The following is a 22,433-nucleotide window of genomic DNA, read 5'->3' as shown; positions in this document are numbered from 1 at the left end:
GGAAGCGATATGTATAGAAGAAAACCACGTACTATTTTGTATTTCTTTTTGGGGGGTGTCAATCTTTTCTCATTTCATTTACCTACTTGCTTTTAATTTACAAAGATGGGAAACAGTAGAGAAGGAATCCGGTCTACAGTTAGTGTACAACACAGGAGGAGTGCAATTTACCAGAAAAGACGAAATGTCTCACGTCATCGACGCTTATGCTAAAGCAATGGCCGAAAATAATATCAGGTATTTTTAACGTTACAAGTAATTGTTTAATATAAAAAAAAATCTATCTAGATATGCAAGTTTTTCAAGTGTGCGCAAGTGGAGAGAGTATCGAACCTTTATCTTACTTTTGATACCTTAGTTACATAAACATGTTCGTTGTAATAATCATATAAAAGAAGACTAAGAACCTCTCTGCAAAGACACTACCAAATACATGTATTTATTTTTCCGAAGGCTGGATGGCCGAGTTTAAGTAATGCATTACTGTATCTCTAGACTGTGCGCATTGAGTTAGTGAGTTCGAATCCTGCCGTTTGCAGATTTGCTCTATTCTAATATCAATAGATTAGGATTATCAATGTTTCCATCGAAGGTCGGTGGTTCGGACAAGCTTCCTCCACCAAAATAAACTGACGACCACCACAAAGAAATAACACAATAGTCCTGAAAGTGGTGTTAAACTCCAAGTAACAAATGCAATCAAATAACCAAGTGTCTGAGACAAAAAAAAGTGCTAAATGATGAGATTTTTTAAAGCATATTATTTTAATCTTTATTTTGTCAGTTTTGAAAGACTAACGGGAAGCCAGCTCAGAGCTAAATTTCCACAGTTTGAAATAGATGACACATACGATACAATTTATCAACCAATAGCTGGACTCGTAGATGCAGCTCTTGCAAACTCTGTTCATATTCAACTTGCTAGAGCCAATGGAGCTACTGTTTTAGAACACTGTCCTGTCCAGAAAATTGAAAAGTTGCCTAATGGAAGAGTACTGGTATGTTGATGATGATAACATTTGCAGTAAGCGAGTTGTCTTAATAAAAAATATAATTAAATGTTATTGTTTTAAGGGGGCGGGGTTGCTTATCTTTTTTCCTTCTGATCAAGTAACTGTATTATTGAGATAATTGCGTTAATGCAGCATCAATAAGATAACGTTAATCTACTGAATCATACAATTTGGTAGGAGAACCAACTAATTATTTTTGTTTCAAAATCTAATTGGTCCAATAAGACTCAGCGTCTTTACTATATACATGTATAAGAGAAGTATCTTTATTCCATTTTAGGTGCAACTCAGTTTAAATAAAGGCAACAGTAATAACAATTAAACTCAGTTTAAGTCCGCTAAAAATATAAGAAGCGGAATTGAAAACCTAAAAATAGATGTTAACTTTAAAGAAAATGTTTTAATGTATCAAAAAACATACTTGTTTGTAAAAATAATTTTTAATAATCAGTAGTAATTTATATTTTATTAAAAGATACGAACTTTTTGGACTCACTATAAGCATTCAGACATTTTGTTTAAGAAGGAAACGAAAATCATATTGATGACATATATTTGATAATTTAAGGAGAATTGCGGGTACAAAAATTTCGGCCAAAAATTAAACATTTGTTTTTTCTTGATTTATAAATTTGATTTATTACACTATTAGATATAACTTTATGACATGGTACAAAATCGATTCGGTTTGGCCCAAATGACTTTTAAAATGTTTATATCATTAAAAAAAAGCTCCAAATTATCTTCCTTTGGTGCAAAAATGCCATTTTTTGGCTTTAAAATTGAAATAGCTTTTTTAACTCATCGGTGATCTATACTTGTTATTATTGTTTTCAAATAAGCTGTACTTAAACTGAATATTTGTAAAATTTTAGCGATTTCTGTAATTTAGTTCTTTTTTTGTTTGTTTCGATATTAGCTCTATTTCTTCTATTAGTTCAACAGAAAACAAAAGGACATTAACAAAAATGTATGCCTCTTTCGGTGGCACATTGTGAGCTTTAATGAACGGTGACCCCTTTTTTTAATTCATTCTTCTATTAAGGATAATTTTATTATTATGATAGAGTTCATTTAAAAAAAAAAAATATAGCGAAATCTTATATTAGGAAAAAAAAAAAATGATTTAGTCCCGCGAGCCCCCTTAAACATATAAATATAAGGCAAATATGTAAAGATACATGTAAGTTTCTACTTTACATAGTCATGATGGTAGGGTTGTCAATAAGGATCAATAAGAATGTTGGTTTGAAGTATTTCAAAGGTGTACATTGTTATCTTATACTATTTGATTATAGAAAAACAAATAGAAATAAAGCAAGTCGTCTTGTGTTGTATAATTCGCATTGTTTTAGATCATTTGTCAAAATATATCACTTATCCTTTCCAGGTACATACCCCAAAAGGCATATTTCAGTGTCGTCGTCTAATAGTCACTGCTGGTGCTTGGATAAACCATGTTCTTGGATCTATTGGTGTCCATATACCAGTTTATGTTACACAAGAACAAGTCACATATTTTGCTACACCAAACGTAAAAGATTTTACAAAGGCAAAGTAGGTTGAAATTATAATCAATTTTGAATATAGAACTTTTAATATCCCGAGATCGCACTGCAATCTATTGGTCTTTATGTGGACTGGTTATACGGTATACGTATGATGTCAGAGCGTAGTCAATGTAGTATACGAGGTACATGTAACCAGTACGCATTAACATTATAAAGTATATACGTTAGTTGAGTTCTTGTTGTAGATTAAACAACAATTACTGAATACTTTACTTACAAAAAAATTGCATACATGTGAAATTTATCCTTTTTGTTTGATATCTTTAAAATTTCGCTCTCACAATTTATGTTCTGTGTATCTTAACTTGGGCACAATCCGTGCCATTTATATCCTTTCATCCTTTATTTCTCATTTATTTTAAGGTACCCGATATGGATTTATCACTCATCTAAATACGACTTTTATGGGATGCCAATGCATGGTAATTCAGGTAGCAAAATTGGGATAGACGCTGGTGGTCCAGTTGTTTCCGTTGACACACGGAATTATGAACCAGACAAGACAAGAGAACAAGCTTGTATAAAACATCTGGAGAGAACAATACCAAGGGTAATATTATTTATCTATCAGACAAACCGTCAAATACATGATTTCTATCATTTTATCGAATGTAAAAAATGATACTATAAAAAAGAAGATGTGATAAGATTGCCAATGAGACAACTCACCACAAGAGAACAAAATGACAGTAAAGACAAATCTGATAAGAAAAGAAATTAGAAAAGAAAATAATAACACCCGAAAAACGACCGAAGAAAAACAAATAAAGAAAAACAACCAAAACTTATTGTTAATCAAAAGATTAGACATTTGAAATAGCTATTGCACAGTATGTTCTAAAAAAATATATATTACACATTGTACATGTTGTATAACAAGTACATGCAATCATGTATATTTAAGACTCGAAAATAAGAATCTATTTATATTTAATGTATATTTCATTTTTTTTCTCCTCTTTACAAATGAATAAATATTTTTAGTCCCTAGGACCTATAATGTACACTAAGACATGTCTCTACACAATGACACCGGACCGTCATTTTGTTGTGGATGATTGTTCTAAGAGTGGATGGGATAATGTGATCGTCTGTTGTGGAGCTGGTCATGCGTTTAAGTACGTGGTATACTATGTGATTATGTAGAATTATTAGAATAAGTAGGAAAATAGGACCATTTATGCGAGAAAAAAAAATCATTCATTATTTTCCGTCATAATAACATCACATAAGGATTAAAAAAAAGATACTGCGAAGTAATATTAATATCAAGAATATGACGAGAGATAAATGAAACAAGCCCCACAAAGTCACATGATGGTCTCCCGTGATGATTGAACTATAAGCCGTCAACATACAATAATCATCTAATAAATTGAAGAAATACTATAGAAAAATTTGTATTTACTCAATAGCACAAATACTACAAGACTGTAGGAAAGGACAACAGTAAACACCATACATGTAATAGTGAAAACTAAACATATCATCCTTGTATATATATATATAAAATTGAGAATGGAAATGGGGAATGTGTCAAAGAGACAACAACCCGACCATAAAGAAGACAACAGCAGAAGGTCACCAACGAACTGTGATTTTGTTTTATTAGAATTTTTCTTTTACTCTTACTACATATCCTCAAATAGGGTGAGGTTTCTGCACATGAAAATAAAACAAAAGCCTATTAGTATAGCATGTTGCGCTAGTACCAGTTTATCTGAATCATCCTTGCTTTTCGTTATTGTTTTGTTGTTGTATGTGTACAGTTTGTTTTGAAGGAAGTCAATAGTTGATGATTGATGTTGTTACTTTACTGTCCAATATGTTTTTATAATTTGTGTGCCATTTGTCTTTCGTTTATTTAATTGCCTACGTGATATGGACGAAACCTATGGAAAGTGTACACTTAATATTATTTGATATATTTGTTTTCAGATTTGCCAGTCTTTTAGGAAAAATACTCAGTGAAATGGCAATAGATGGCAAAACCAAGTATTTACATGTATCACACAAATATAAATATATTTAATCATATTAGCTAATTTGTTTGTCAATCGAAACATTTAATTGTTTCCGTGAGATCATATTTGTGATCAAGATCTTTACGAGAAAATAATACCATGAACAATCAGTTGTATACACAGAATAATAAGGAATAGACTAAAACAAATTGAATCTATAAACTTCAAACAGTATTGATGGATGTCCTTTGTAAATTTACTTTCGTCTTTATTATCATCATGTAGTTGCTGCTCCTTTTACAATTGAGCGCTTTTGTGTAAGCATGTGTCATTGTCATGTTCTTCTATGAACCCTCTAGGAGGCAGGATACGTTTGTTATCGATTTTACGTTGCTTTTTAGAACATAAATTACGATACGCACAACTCATTTGCAGTACGAATCTTTGAAAAATTTCTTGTGAATCCTTTTCCACAAATTTATGGTGCAAAGAGATGCTCCAAACTGCACAAAATGTTATTAAAACACTGCAAAAGAGTTGAACTTCAAGAAAGCTATTGAAATATGAAATTGGTTTGCATGCTGGAAGTATGTCCGTAAATAGAGTAATGAAAACAACGAAGGTGAGTAGAATAGTAAACGCCAATGAACCACGTTCACCAGACGCAGCAGGAATACAAAACACCAGTAAATTAGCAAAACTAAGGAGAACAATAGGGACAACTAAGTTAAAGAATAGAAAACTCGGATTTCTTGATAATGTCATGTCTAAGCTTACTTTGTATTTGTTTGGCTTTTTAACTATTTTGATTTGAGCGTCATTGATGAGTCTTATGTAGACGAAACGCGCGTCTGGCGTATAAAATTATAATCCTGGTACTTTTGATAACTAATTAGATAAATAGACATAAACATTGCTTTGTACAACATTTTCTGTTATGCTCCATTTAGGGTTTGGCTCACCGTATGTCAAGTCAATGGTTTTTATTGCTGATGTAATAATAACGTTGTCTAAGGCGTGTGTTGTAATGAGTTGAATAGAACACTCGTGTGAATCAAATGGGAAATACTTCACATCTGACGAACATGAAAGTTTTTGCGCACCACCTAATAAAAAAACTGCGGAGCCGTCTGATTTATAGCTCACATATCCTTTTCTTATTTCCATATCATTATGATACATTAAAATTGTTTTTTGACGAACCATGTTGTTCACGCTTATTTCTGGAATCCAAGTGCTTGTTATCGGTAAATTTATTGAACTAACATTCCCATATGCAGAGCTATTCCATCTTCTCATTTCGTCTGTCCAAGTCAAATAGTAAGTCACGACTGCTTGCAGTGTCCCGGAGACTTCGTTATAGTCCAATATTGAAGCAATAAACGCCGTTATGGAAACATTAACGAATTCGTTTTGGTTTAATCTCGGAAGAACGTCAGGTGGAATCTTTTTCAGTTGTCTCTCAAGATAGGAAGTGTCATTAAATGTTTTATAATAGATCAGGGATATCAATGATGCGCAGTAGAATAGAATGACAGCAATTATAATGATATCCATTCTAAAACCATCTACAATTGAGGTTTTTTGGTGTTTTGGTCTGATAAACTGGCATTACTTATCAAAAGTAGTCGTCGTTAAGGTGATTGGTTTGTTTTTCAGTAGATTTTTATTACATCACAAACAAAACCAAAACATTATTCTATACAAAAATCAAATATGTTTTAAAATGTGCATTGCTCTTAAGTACATATACTGAATAACAAACTAAACGCGACACATATGCAATATGCAATTTAAATTGTATAAGATTTTTTTTGTGTCGAAAGATAGACTATAATTCTATCATTCCAAAAAATATAAAGTTTGTAGACGTTCTATATGGAAAAAAAATATTACTTCCGGTATGTGTATCATTGTTTTTTATTTATTGTTTTAATATTTAAATTTAAAGAGTTTAAGTCTGCAATATGTATGGTAGAGCAGTCGATGAGTTAAATTGACATATCACGAAAGTTAAATGTGAAAAGGGTAATAACTTTTTAATGATATTTTACCCGATCGTTTCGGTTAAAGTTTGTGTAAACATGTGATTTACGTTTATAAATGAATAACTACAACATGTACAAGAAAGGGTGTACGGGGATATAACTGATATTGTCGCTGGACTTCCAAAAATGTCGTATCTGACTTTGTTTGGATACAATTACTTTTTCACACAAATCATCTTGATACTCCACAATAACATACAGTTGAACCAATTCAAACATTAGAAAAAGGTCAAAATACCAATTGCTTGTAAAGTGAACGTTAGCTCCCAAAATGTTATATGTAAATTTAAAAGGTGTTTTGTAATAGATTCGGAAATCAAGAAATGTATATTTCTTTTTTTCTGTTAAAATAAGTTTGGTTTTTACGTAATTTACAGACATCATAATTTTTATTTCACTGCTACTTACAAATATATTACGGTTCACTTACTACATTTAGGAAAGCATGCATTTCAACAAAAAAATTAAATCCTGGTTTTTTTTAGGATAAAATAGGTAATTTACAACATTTTGGTAGCCCATCGACGATTTAGAATTAACAGTTTGGTTACACAGGGTAAATTGTAATACCGTTATTGCTTGTGCTAAAAATCTAATCGTTGTAACACGAAAAAAAAAATTTCATTTGAAAAAAAATCAAGTAAAGACAGACTTTAAATCGAAAACTGAAAAGATATTTGTAAGTAAGTACATAAAGTATGTGTTGCCTTTCTCTAGATAGTATGCATATGTCAATAAATTGCCATAAAGTAATCCATATGGTTTTAATGGTGACAGTGGTAATACTGTCCTTAAGTAAATATCCTTTAGCAGGCTTTTATTCGCCGTAGGATAAAAAAAAAGGAAATACATTGATGTATATGAAGCTTTTAAACGTGTCAGATCAACTTTAGAATACTAATAGGAATGGACGAATAATTTTAATATTGAGAGTGAGAATTTAATTGGAATTACACCACTTGAAAAAATCTGATGTATATTTGTCATAGGTAATCGACAATGTACAAGTACATAAAATGGGCATAAATTGAATAAACGACACATAAAATGCAATCATCTTTCGGTCTTGGGGTAGAATAGATATACAAAGAATGATGTGGAGTGACCGCCAATGAAAGAACTATCAATCAAAGTCACAATTTGTACAAACAGTAAGACAAGTGAGTCTGTCGGAAATCGTTTTGTTATATTTTTTTTTAACTTTTTAACTTTTTAATGTTTCAATACAAATTCAAAAAATCATAAGCTTATGTTAATAGTCCTAACTATAAAGCTTTACACCAATTACCACATTCACTGAACTTGATCCACGAAAATAAGGTCAATGTTAGATAGACCATACAGGAAAAGCATGTACACCTTAAATTCATTCAATACACTAAAAACAGTTGACCTATTGTTGATAGTATCTAAAAAACAGACAAGATTATGAAAACTAAAAATTCGCCAATGAACCATGAAAACGAGGTCAAAGTCAAATGATACCTTCGAGACAGACAAATATATATATACAAATCAGTCCTTTTTTTCGATTTAGCAAAAACAAATTCGAGTAACAGACTAAAACCAAGGAAAGCCCATATCAACCATAAAATATATTAAAGGAAAACATCGGACTAACAGAAAAAACACTGAATTACCTCAATAGTAAACGCCAACATACATATAAACAGACTATCTTATAACAACTGCCATATTCCTGACTTGTTTTCGAAACTTTAAGAAAAGATGGTGGGTTGAAGCTGATTTTATGGCTAGTTAAGTCTTTCATTTTATCATGTGTATATGTCAACGTTTAAAATGTCAACACTACGTGACAGGAGTGCAGTACAAACAAACGGAAGAACAAGGAAAATTGTTATATTTTGATGTAAATCGGGATCTCCAATCCATCCATGTCTGTAAAGAGTTACACAACTTTTCCTTTACATTTCCTATTAAATATTTTGACTTGTTTGATGTTCATGTTGTATTCTTTCTTTTCCGTGTTGTACACTGATATATGAATACATTGCAAACCAATTATAAACAACTGTCTTATACATACATAACAAGAAGACAGTATCAAAAGGTAATGAACAGTGAAATAGACAACCGACGTCTTTTTATTTTCTTGATTCTAGTACTCTTTGTATTCGTTTAAAACATATAGAAGTAAAATTACAATGTACCAGCATGACATTTTTCGGTGTTGAAATAACTGTTTGATTCAGTAAATATTATAAATATGCAATGAAGTAGTACGACCTAGCTCTTCCATAAAAGTAGAATTACATGTTTTTGTACTTACCCTTAGTTTTCGATAAATAATTTATATTGTTTTCATTATTTCAAAAGACTGTCTGTCTGACATCTAAAAGAATTTTTAAGTTCAAATTCTTCAATCTTCACCAAACGTGCTTTAATCTCCTTTGATACTAATCATATTGAGCGGTAGAGAATCGGGCGTATTGCATTTTCCTAATTTTTCAAAGTCCCAACACTACGTTTCCGTAAATCTAAAGTACACGTTTCGCAATTTTGTAAATGATCACTCTCATTCAAACAAAAAAAAAATCCCTGAAACTGACATTATCAAGATGCTTGATTTCTTGATATTTGTTACGTTCGGGGGACATTTTTTCAACAAACTGTCAGCATTCCTATGGGAACCAATTGTGCCCTCTTCTTGTCGACTTGTATCTTTATTATCATGAGGCTGACTTCATACAGAAACTTCTTAGGAAGAAAGGTAAATTATTTATTTTATTTTTTATAAAGAAAAAGTTCTGGCCTTGCGGTCATAAAACTTTTGAGTCAGTTATTTGTACTCATACTCTAAATTCAACCAATCAAAATGCTTGATATTATGTTTCGAGCATGATTGTTATGCTCCGAGCACTGAACAAAGTTTTATGATCTTAAATCTAAAACGTTTCCTACTGCTACAATCAGTTGTTGCAGATTTCATTTAGGACAAAGTTGGTGGCGGATAAAATTAGTCGTAAGGTCTGAGTGCCAATTGCAAAAAAACAAAGATTCGGATTGCTGACTTGGCAACTGACATGATGGAGGAATCGTTTGTTGAATTAATAGCCGATGCTTCATCTGACGATAAATTCATAAAGTTTGCCGATTATATATTGGAGTTTTATATAGAATAAGATTCCAGATTTCCAACAACTATTTTGGCATCACCTCCTGACCCTAAGAAAAAGAGAACCAGGAATGGTGCCGAGTCTTTTGATGCCCAACTGAACGAGTAGTAGTTTTACGCTAGCCATCCTTACATTTTTTCTTTGTTGGTGTGTTATTGAACTTACAAACAATATCTTACATAAGGATGAGTACTCTAACAGTATAAACACCGTTCGGAAATATGAAAAGGAAAAGATAGACTTCCAACATAATACAAATCTTGTAAACGGTGAATGTACTACTGTGGACTTTGTACTTTGTACGACGTTTTGGCTACAAATATTCTGCCAGAACTGACTTCTGAACTCATATCAAGATATATCAGATTAATGCTGTCCTCTGAACAAACGTTTTCATACATTTCAATGATGAGTTTTACTTGCATGTTATAAAGACCTTGAACTTTATAAACTTTAATTCTTTAGTATGGCACCGCTTTCGTTCAAAGAGTATATCCTTTAATTATTTGCTGAAAATTTATCTTTTTTATTGTGTCAATTTTCGCGTCATATGTCGGACAATAAGACTGTAGAAACACTTAACTCTTAGAGTTTTCATTGTTTTCTGTGTAAGCTTTTTAAAATATTGAATATAAGGTAGAGCTGAATGGTAGATTAGAATGAGATAGAAGATAAGTACATGGACGATGTTTTTCTGTAGAAAATGATTTTAATATATGAGCACACAAAGGTTGATAAGCTAACAATTGTGTTCGTGACAAATATTTCACGCAATATGGATAATGTTTCAAATAGGATTCATTTCAGAGAAAAGACAATATATGAAGACAATGTTTTCATTTTTGTTAAATTGAAACTGGATGTGATATGTATATACAAATACAAACAGGAATTTTTTTTTATTAATTGTAACATTTTTATGGATATATAATCAAAACAAAAAGTTAATTTGAATCATTTTACAACATTTGTTAACATTTACATTTTTAACTTTCTTAAGATAAACACAAATAAACAAACATGTACAATATTGTTCTAGTTAATTCGAACATGAAATCAATCTGAATGACTAGTTGCAAGAAGTAACAGCAGCATCGGAATACATTTTGTTATTTTACTTTTTTGCATTTTGCATTTATCATGAAATACACTGATGGTTTATAAATATTCAGTAGTTATGTAAACTCACTAGCCAATATCAGGGAAAAAATAGTTACATATTAAGTGATGGAGTTCGTGATACCTGATCTTTAGTTTTCTTCGTTTTATGTTGTTGACTCGTTAATCCTCTTTTTTTTTCTTACTATGGCGATATACGTTTTTTTTCGACTTTAAAGGTTTAAGTGTTCGTTTTGTGTCCTCGCCTCTTTTGTGATATCGCTTTCTTAGAACCGCATGTAGTACTATAAAGATGGTCTATATCTATTTTAAAAAATAGTTCCCTTTTGAAAGAAAAAAAATATTTTGGTCCGTGATATCATAAAATCCATTGATCAAGGTCTATAAAAGACTTTTATACCATACACACTCAATTGTATACAGAGAATAGTAAGGAATATACCGAAACAAATTGAATCTATACATTTTAAACAGTATTGATGGTTGTCTTTGGTATTTTTATCGACACTCTTGATATCTTCGTGCAATTCCTGCTCCATTTGCAATTGCGGAGTTTTGTCGACACATGTTTCATTGAAATGTTTTCCCGTTGACCCTCTGGGAGGCACAACTAGGTTTTTCTTGTCTTTTCGTTGCTGTTTAGAACATGAATTATTATATGCACAACTCAGTTTCAGTAAAAAATGTAGGAAAATACTTTGTGTATCATTTTCGGCGAATTTGTAATGCAAAGAAATGCTCCATACTGTACAAAATGCAATCAAAACGCTGCAAAAGAGTTGAACCTCAAGAAAAATATTGAAATATGAAATTGGTTTGCAGGCTGGTAGTATTTCCGTCACCATAGTTATAAAAACGATAAAAGTTAGTAGTATAGTAAACGCAAGTGATCCACGTTCGCCAGACGCTACAGGAATACAAAACACCAGTAAATTTGCAAAACTAAGGAGTACAATAGGAAGAACTAGGTTCAAGAATAGAAAACTCGGATTCCTCGATAATGTAATGTTAAATCTAACCATTGAAAAAACGTTTGGATCAACTTCGCCGTCTACAGAATTTGCTGTAATGCTCCATTCGGTATTTGATTCGGCATACCTAAGATCGAAAGTGTTTATTTCTGGTTTCAGAACAACGTTGCCATTTGCGTACTCTGGATAAAGTTGAATGGAACATGCATGTGAATCAAATGGGAAATACTTCATATCAGACGAACAAGTTATATCCTGTACACCACTTACATGGAACTCTGCGGAACCGTTTGCCTGGTAGTTGACAAGAGATCTCCGTATTTCAATTTCATTATGATACATAAATACACTTTTTTGACGTACCATATTCATAATGCTAATTTTTGGAATCCAAGTGTTTGTAATCGGCAAATTTATTGATGTTACATTTCCATATTCTGAGCTATTCCATCGTCTGATTTCGTCCTTCCAAGTCAACACGTAAGAGACTACTGGTTGTAGTATCCCGGAAACTTCATTATAATCCAGTATAGCAGTGATATACGCCATTATTGAAACGTCAACTGGGTCCTTTTGGTTCAATTTCGGATTAAGGTCAGGTGAATAATTTTTAAGTTTGCTCTCAAGATGAGAAATTTCATCAAATGTTTGACCAATTATCAAGTATTTCAATTGTGTCCAATAGAAGAAAATGACAACAATTTTAATAAAATCCATCTTTTACACAGTTGCGTTAATTTGTGTTGTGATGTGATAAAGTACTACCATTCTGTTGGTCTTTATTGAGTTAATGCATTTATAGTTCGATATACTGTTATTGCTTCAAATCAAACATCGTTAACATGAAAATGAATCAGTCATTGAAATGGTCGTCCTTATTAAGTGCATATACTGATCGATAAGTTAACAGCAACATATATCATCTGCAATTTATATCTTTTCTATGTAACTATTTTCAAATTAAACATGTTAAACAAAGCAATTAAAAAATATAAATCATCAAACTGAATGTGGTTATATAATTATGTCCATTAGTGTCTATCATCCTTCTAAATCATTCGTGGTCCTAGATCTAAACTTTACTTAATATTGTTTTTAAAATTTCTAATAAGCAGTATATGCTGTCTTTCGTGAGATAGTATGTATATATGTCAATAAAAGGCTCTTAAGTAGTACAAATGCTTTTAGTGATGACAATCGGGATGGTATCATTCAATATATATTATATCCCCATAGTGTTGTATCAATTTGTGTCAGTCAACTAACCTCTGAATCATGCTTTCCATCAAAGGGATCAACAAAATATATTGTGTAGATTTTTACCAAATCGTTTACAGCTTTTTTTTAACAGTGATGCGTGGGAATAAACCATGTTAAGGTCAGATAAACACATATCTCTGCCTTAATGTATTCATTGCTGTTTGTTACTTTATATTACATCAGTTTTCGTTTATTGTTTACATAAATAAGGCTGTTGGTTTTCTCGATAGAATTATTTATGTGTAATTTCAGGACCTATTTTAGCTTGCTAAGCGGTATGAGATATGTTTATTTTTAAAGGCCGTCAGGTGATCTATGGCTGTTACTTTTTATGTTGTTTGGTCTCCGGTTAAGAGTTTTATTGGCAATCCTACCATTTCTTTTTTTTTCTAATTGTTTCATCTCAGTGTATAATTTGGAATTTAGTATGGCGTCCATGATCACTGTACCAGCTGAAGGACGCCTTCGGGTGTGGGAATTTCTCGCTGCATTGAATACCTATTGGTGATCTTTTGTTGTTGACAGTGTTATGGTCGGTTTGTTGTCTCTTTGACCCATTCCCCATTTCCATTCTCAATTTTATTCCATAATTTTATAAGTTTCACAGTACACTTCCTTTGCTACATCACATATGTAGTTCAGTGATCATGTCTACTCCTCCCTAAGCTTGATTTGAAAACCTTCCTTAAATTCTTTATTAAATTATCTACAATTTTGGGACTAAATATGATGTGAACATTTATAAATGTTATTTTTTCGTAGCCGAGTTGTCTAGTAAGTAGGTCGTCATGATAAATGAAAGAGTGCGGAAAGTAACGTTTATAATCAAATCATCGATCGTTGTAATGTTGGTCATTTATTAACATCAGTGTTGATAATTCCATTGAATAGTTTTGAATTATTATAGATGCTATTTAAGTTTAATTGAACACATACATTTGCAAGATTCCCTAAAATTTTTTTTAGTATATCTAAATGTCAAAGAACGTAATTTTAACCATTGGAAAATACATGATTTTGTTTGTTTTTGTATAGCCTTTGAAGAAAACCTTATCTATATCTATGTTATAATTCAGAAATAATCTGAAAGCACAATAATGAAACAGCAATCTGACAATTAAAATGCACTTACATGACGGCGCATATTTTTGTTTATTAATAAAATTAAGATTATCAGTACAACGAAAGAAAAACCCCCTTTTTGTGTAATACTTTGTTAGTAAAACTTTTACAAAGTGTTTTGTTTGCCTGAACCCCAAAAGGTCACCATTGGTCTTTCTTCGAACAGCAGTAACACCCTAAAAAAAGTTAATTAGGCGTCCGGTAAGAATGAGGACGTACATTCCGATGACCCATGGTAAAAAGAGTCACTCCATGTAAGAACCATTGAAACAACTCTTTGACGGGTCCGTAAGTGTTCTGTTGCAAGGCTAAATTTCTGTCCCTATCAAATTCATATACCACTATTTGTTTCATGGCAGTCCAAATTTTTCCAAAAGAGAAAAACGAAAAGACAAACAAACAAACAATAGTAAACATAACACAACATAGAAAAACTAAAGAATAAACAACATGAAACCAACCAAAAACTAGGTGTGATTTTAGGTGCTCCGGAAGGGTAAGTAGATCCTGCTCTACATGGGGCACCCGTCGTGTTGCTTATGAGATAACAAATCCGGTAAATAGTCTAATTCGGTAGGTCACATTTATGAAAGGGAAAGAGACTGAAGTTTCGACGTAGGGAACATATCCGATATCATTTGTGAAACGGTTATTCCATAATGGTCAACCAACTCGTGATGGCGTCCGTAAAATTTACGAAGAGATGATTTCAACTTCACCATTTGGAACTCTTGGTTTAATAGCTTCCTTGTGAGCAACAACCCTCTATCAAGAAAATCATGATAGGAAATGCAAGCACGGCAATATCGTATCAATTGGGAGATATATACACCGTATGCAGGTGCTGCTGGAACCTTCATCGCAAACAGTGCCTATGGCAGTACCTAACTTCTATATATTGTTCGTTTGTTTTCGTCCCGAATATACATGAAATGTTTGCCGCTGGACTTAACATCTAACAGTCAATCAATTATATATCTTGCAAACGAAATGTAAAAAAATGAGAATATTTGAAAGCAAGGAAATTAAACTTTGTAAAAGAAATATATATACAATGTTATATATTGTTCCTTTTCGTTTAGTTGATTTGAAGACTATAGGAGGTCCTAAATAATCAAAATTAGAAAGCATCATATACATGATATATACACAAATAGTGTTCTCTTTACCGTCGCATTTCCATGCATCATGTGCACGCATAGTGATTCTTTAATTTCTTGCCCCTTGATAAATATCTGATCCTTCTTTTAAGATCATTACTTTAATTTTGAAAATGAAATAAATGGAAAATTGTAGACATGATTCAAAAAGTGGTCCAACTTAAATAATTAACTTTAAATTATATTAATTTAAGTAAATGCTTTAGCACTTTTTATGTTAATATATAATCAAATAAGTGTTTTGTCATATTCACGGCTGTACTAATAATAAAAGAAACACAATATTTTTATTTGATATTTGCCACATAAGCGGATATAACTTAGATCATGCAACTTTTATAATAGAAAGAGTAGTTATGAATTTACCTTTTTTAATATTTTATGGCAAGAAAGCAAGTTCGATGACCACCATTTTCTATAAATTTTCTTATCTGAAAGCATCTTCGAGAAGCTATCTTTTATTATTTTATTTACAAAATGAATATGGGATAGTTTTCTTTTTATCACACAAAATTAGATTGTCCATGTATAATCTATACAAAATATGACAATATCGCACAACCCGTGGCGTGAAAATAATCAAATGACCCTTACGTTTTATTATAATTTGAAAAAAGCATGTTTAAAACTACATGTTGACAGCTATTAAAAACATATAATAATTTTAATTAAGCACATCAACAAACGCAAAACTATTGAACATCAGATTTCTAACTTTAATTGTGGCAGGTGCAAATAATTGCAGCGGGTTTAAACGTTTCAATTGTACGAAACCTTTACCCTTATCTGAAACAATTTTGTAACATCGAAACATCGAAAGATGTATTACTCCCGATTTCCTTTCTCAATTTTACTGTCAGTACAGTCTGTTTGACGACTTTTCCATGGCCTTGTTCCCTGGGTCATGGTCTTGGGACTTTGATTTAACTATTGGTACACGCCATTTTAAATTGTGGGACATCTGTTTAATTAAAGTATACTTACATTTTTTGGGAGATGATAAACGTGTATCTAATAACTCAAAGACAACAACTAGTATGGTCATCATATCTATCAAATTTAACTGTAAATAAACGAAAAGGCAGTTTCAGAGACACGTCAAGCTTTGACTTACAAACACTTTAAAATCGAGAGTGAGTGTTCATGGTTTTCAATTTGATGCGAAATAAATAAAGTAAGAACTGTAGATGTTGCGTCCGCATTATTTACAACATTTAATTTTTCGTCTATTACGACGGTTGTAAGTGGAGAGAAAACTGATTCCTCCGAGAAAGTATCCAGTTTTTAGTGATTCTTGTTGCTGACTGATTATTATTTATGCTGTGTTTTTAAAACATATTGAAATAAGGGGAATCGTTATGATGGCATACGCGACATCTCTCTATGAGATTCCAAATGACTTGACTGTTAGAAAAAAAGCCTGTTTTCTTCGATAATTTTTCCTAATTAAAAAAAAAAACCTGAAGGGCTTTGGTTGCGAACCCATATCAATGTTCATTGTTTATAGTTAATGTCTGTCATACTTGTTTTACGTAACTTGTTTTGATATCAAATAAGATCGTTAGTTTTCTAAATTGAATTGTTGCGTATTTTCCATGTCGGAGCCTTTTATAACCGATGGTACAGTATAGGATCTTATCTTTGTTAAAGGCTGAACGGTTGTCTATTATTGCTTGCATATAACATTTCCTTACTTCTATATTAAATCATGTAAAAGTCATGAACATTTTGAAAGCGTATGCTATGCGCAATTTAGCTAAAGAAAACGATAAAAACAAGAGCCAGAAGATGCCGAGGAGACATTAAAACTTAGTACGGGGATAAAGACATCTAAAGGGTAGACAACAATACACACTGTGACAACAATTAAGCAACACGAACCCAATAAAAATGTAAAGATTTAAAAAAAAAATGATAAATTGCACTTATATATACTTTTCAAATCAACAAACATTTTGAAAACAATTCATAAGAAATTTTGTAACCTTTAAATGAAAGAAAAATAATAAACAATGACAAATAAGTCAACAAATTACGTCTTCGCAATGAAACTGTCATTCTTTTTGTTTGTTTTTATTTCTTGCTGGAAAAAAGCCTTTCTTTCGAAAAGGTTATTAAAATTTATGATTTTTATTTTAGTTTTTAGGATTTATTCATTATTATTTGAATTGTTTTAGTCTGAATAGTCATGTGATATGATACTAAATGAAAAATCTTTTCTACCACAGACTATTTATTATATGAATGAAATATTTAACACCATTTCTCGATTTTTAATATTTATAAAATAGTTGCCACTGTTTCTCGATCTTTGATATTGATGAAATAGTTGCCACTGTTTCACGATTTTTGATATTAATGAACTATTTGCCACTGTTTTTTCGTCCTTTATCATAGATGAACTACTATGCAGTTATTTAATATGTAACTATGCCATGGATTAAAATATATTTCCCGAAGTTTGAAGATCAGCTCATTGTTCTAATGCCCGAAGCCAAAGGCTGAGGGCAATATAACAATGAGCTGATCTTCATACCGAGGGAGAGATATTTTGATCTATTGCACTGTTACATATTCAACTGTTTTATTACCTAATAATAACAATAAACCTAAAAACGTTTAAACGACCCAATTTGATTGGACAACATGAGATTTCAGATTAAGAAATCATATATATATATAACAGGTCAGTGCAATATACTACACACAGGTGCAATAGAACGATAACTTCCAGTGCAATAGACCATGGAATAACAAATGGCAGCAAAATAGCAAATAATATAGAAATATTAATAAAACAGTAAAATACTCTTTATTAAGTAACAATGACCATAATGGTTTCTCGTACTTTAATATTGATGAAATATTTCCCATTATTTTTGGTCTAATAATATTTATAAAAGAGTTGTCACTGTTTCTAAATCGTTCATATGAATAAAATATTTGCCACTGTTTCTCGTCCTTGAATATTGATGAAACAGTTTCCACTTCTTCTCGTCCTTAAATAATGATGCAATAGTTCCCATTTTTTCGATTTTTAATATGAATGTTATAACTTGCAGAATAAGTATACTGTAGCGAGTATGTATCAGAATAACTCCAACTGTGTTAAATACTGCTGTCATGAATATGTATAGTATATTTTATAAGTTGTTCTCGGTCTAGAACAGTCTTAACTTGGACACCATAATGGGGGTTTAAAAGATCACTCTAGGATATCATGTAAATACAGAAATGTTCCTTTATAATTACAAAGTGGGATGTGTCTGTCAATGTGAAAATTAGATAACGGAGAAGGAACGAATATATGTTTTTAATTTAGTTTAGAGTTAATAAATGTCCATTGAAGACTTTGAAACAGAAGGATAACATAATGGTGCGTTCTAGACGCTTTTCCGTGATGACATTTACTTTCATCAGGAACAGCCAAACTGAAATACAATTTAGCATATGAATATACATGGTAGATGTACTGATTGGTCACGACAGTAATGCGCAATGTTAAAATACGCGTCCTTTTGTCATTCTTGAAAAATATGTTACAAACGATTATTTTACCACGATAACAGAAAAAACGCCAGATAATTTAAAATCATAAGTACTTGAAAACTCACTTTAGCTACAAATATATGCCAATTGTGGTTTTTTTTCAAGACTGACATTGATGTGAGTATAACTGAGCTGATCATTCGAATGAAATAGAGACAAAAACGATGTTATTTTCAAGTTAGTTTTATAAAAGTAAGTATGTATAGCTGACACCATTTATGATGAGTTCCACATTTTCCCGATTTTGTAATAGCCCACCCCCTTTTTGCAGGGAATTTTATGGTGATTATTTAAGGAATCATTGGTGCTGGAGTTCTCTTATGGCAATCAGCTGATTTCAGGTTCCACCACTGACATATATATGACATCGACTGATGCTGATGTTTAACGGCTTTGACTATTTTACTAAGACCTCGCTCGGTCATATTTGAGACTTTTGTTGTTAACTGTCTATTTATAGTTTTTTTAATCAATATAAAAATTATTTTTAATTATCGAAGCTCTTTTTTTATTACCACTAACAGTCTAAACTCTTAATTTTACATCTGGAATATATACTTTATTTATGAAAAGAATGCAAGTCAATTTTGGTATATGTGCTGTGTTTCTTTTGATGAAAAGTATACATGCATTACGTGTATTGTGACATTTAAACATCCGGGTTGATTTATTGACCTTGTGAGAAGACATGAAATGTTTTGATAAGAATTTTTGAATGACATAAACAATATAAGGTAAAACTAATAATATTTTTTTATATCATCTACTTATCAATTTATTAGCAAATGTCTTTAATTTTAGATTTGCAGAGTAAACCAAAAGTACTTTCAGTTCTTTGTGATGACCACAGATTTATATATATATAGCTTCTATAGATACACCATGATCAATGGCGGATCCAGAAATTTTCATAAGTGGGGGACCACTGACTGCCTGAGAGGGGCCCCGCTCCAGTCATGATTCAGTGATTCCCTATATAATCAACTAAATTTTCCCAAGACAAGGTTGAAGTTCGGGCCCCCTAAAAAACCTCTAAATCCGCCTCTGATGAAATACATTTTTGTAATGTCGAGAATAGTTCGTATATCCAACATGTTCAAAGGTAAAAGAAAATCAAATGAAGTATATTTAGACATTTCCGTTCAAGTAAATAGAGTCATCTTTCTCGATGTTAATTTTGTTTATGTTATTAACAACAATACAAACAGAATATTATCATTATATACAATGTAGTATCAAAACATTTTGGGAATAATTTTTTTTTTTTATCCCTGCAATTTTTTTGTGGACATGCACACCTATAACATGTATAATTCTGACTTTCGTTTTTTCTTTTTCTATCATCTTGCCTGCATGTTAGCTGTTGTCATTACTTGGCGTATGTAGTCCTTCTTCTTCTGTCGTCGTTCGTCTTCCTTTCCATTGACGTCATCATCGTCCTCTTAGGTCTTCTGCTGTGGTATTCATCCTTGTAAGATTTTAAAAATGCTCCTTTTCTGAAACCGTTTAAACTGGGCCAAACGCACCAGGGAAATCGGTACTATTTATTCTGCCATAGGCGACAATACTAAAATTTTCTAAATTTACCACTTTTTATAATAAAAACCTGGATAAAACATTTATATGCGGTATTAGTACTTTATAATTTTTTTTCAAAATTGAAGCCAAAAAGTACCATGACCAAGTTCAAACGAAGCTCCTTTAGGTTAATATCCTTGCCTCCCATCATTTAACACTAAATTTCTGAAACTTTTGAAGTCTTTTCGAATAATTCTCTAGAAAATATTTCAATGGGTTTCAAAATTTATATTGTAGTTATTTATAGAGGAATGAAACATTAAATTGTACTCTTACATCCAATCACAGCACTCCTAAGTTGACTTCCTTCACCTGCCATGGGTTTACAAAAGGCCAACCTAATGCTGGGAAAATGTAATAGCGCCGTCTTGTTACTAGATAAAACATGTGAAAAGGAATTTGATCCATGAAAAGACCTTGGTTGCTGGAATTTCTTTTAACAATTGTTATCATCTTTCATGCATACAAACCTTTGAATGTTAAAATGGTGTAAATGTCAAAATGGTTGGATTTATAGCATCTACTACTAGCATCAGTGGAAATACTACATTGGAATAATAGAGTGTACTTGGTTTTCCGATTAGCTGATGCATTTACGACATCGGTTTAACCACATCAAAAATTAATACAAAAATAAATACTGACATCTGATTACTTTCAGATACTTATTCAGATTTAATCAAGCCCCGAGTATTGCCCCGAGGGGTGATGTTGCAAAACATTGAACAGTAAGGTTAAATACCATTTATGATTTAAACATCTCAAAACCTAATCGGAGAATTAGTGAAATGGTTCAAATTATCAAAGGCCAAGGTTTGTCTATTATGGAATATTCAGAAAGATTGGACAACAATTCTTTTTAACCTTATGTGCGATTTAGCAGAAACCATAATAGAGGGAAACTGTGTTTAGCAACACAATACTAGTATTCAAAATCAGATCAACTAATTAAGTCAACATGAATGATCACTTACAAGAGTTACCGCCATTGTAAGGGTTCTTTTTACTAATTTTTGAAGAAAAACATTATAAATGGAAACTGTAATTAGAAATGAAATGATAAGCAAAAACATAAGTCAAAATGGCTGCAATTGTCAATGACATCTGATATGAGTTATTGCCCCTGAAAGATAGTCTGAACTATGTTTTGCATTTTCCAAGAAACAATAATAATATAGAGATATTGTAAAATAGGAAAGGTGTTACGCTTAAGGTTTAGGACTACCAAATCATAGCACTTAGTATGTTACCTACGGTTGCATACGAATAAACAAAAAAATATTCCCTTGAATTTGACAGTTGTAGGAAATTAAACCTACATTTCGTTGCAGTATAACAATGCTGGGTCATAAAGATATATTTTAGGTGTTTCAAAACACCATTAGTTCTTTTTATTTAGTGTTGCAGTAGAATATTTGTAAACTTGAGGTTACATGGTTACTAAAGCTTGTACACAGGTAAAATAGAGGTAAACAAATGATTGCTTTACTTCCAGTGATATGATACTGAACAGAATAAAGCTTTACCCATGCAAAGTATTTCTGTATTTGAAACGTAGATAGATTCTGCACAATTTTTTGAAAAGTGTAAATTTAACAAAGACTAATGGCCGAAAACCTATCATGACATTTCACATTCACAAAAACGTCAAGTGAGTCAACATTGCTGACATTGTCAGGTGACCACTATCGGCGGTATTGTCCCTGAAAAAAATGTTTAGCTATTAAATACTATTTCGGAAGAAAAAGTTATGAGAGAGCAATTCACAGCGGGATTTTTTCGCTATGTTGAAGACCCTTTGGTGTTCGGTTGTTATCTGCTCTTTAGTCAGGTTGTTATCGCTTGCCAACTTGGTTGAAATCGTCAATTGACTCATAAAAGGAGTAATTGCAAGATGATATTTGTTTTCAAACTTGGGCGGTTTTTTACAGAAATTATAAC

The 22,433-nt window shown here is 31.7% G+C and overlaps 1 protein-coding gene across 1 annotated transcript in view; it reads left to right on the top strand.

Annotated features, from left to right (window-relative positions):
• Positions 1-22,433, top strand: part of LOC143078611 (monomeric sarcosine oxidase-like) — a 49,436-nt gene that overhangs the window by 9,621 nt on the left and 17,382 nt on the right. The window contains exons 4-9 of the mRNA XM_076253465.1: positions 106-237; positions 785-998; positions 2,404-2,570; positions 2,948-3,134; positions 3,569-3,702; positions 4,523-4,589. Coding sequence (XP_076109580.1) covers positions 106-237; positions 785-998; positions 2,404-2,570; positions 2,948-3,134; positions 3,569-3,702; positions 4,523-4,589 — 901 coding nt within the window. The remainder of the gene's footprint in view (positions 1-105; positions 238-784; positions 999-2,403; positions 2,571-2,947; positions 3,135-3,568; positions 3,703-4,522; positions 4,590-22,433) is intronic.

This window comes from Mytilus galloprovincialis, chromosome 6 (assembly GCF_965363235.1).
Source record: "Mytilus galloprovincialis chromosome 6, xbMytGall1.hap1.1, whole genome shotgun sequence".
Classification (NCBI taxonomy): domain Eukaryota; kingdom Metazoa; phylum Mollusca; class Bivalvia; order Mytilida; family Mytilidae; genus Mytilus; species Mytilus galloprovincialis.
The sequence above is the reverse complement of the archived record's forward strand: the minus strand, read 5'-3'. Positions and strand labels throughout refer to the sequence as shown.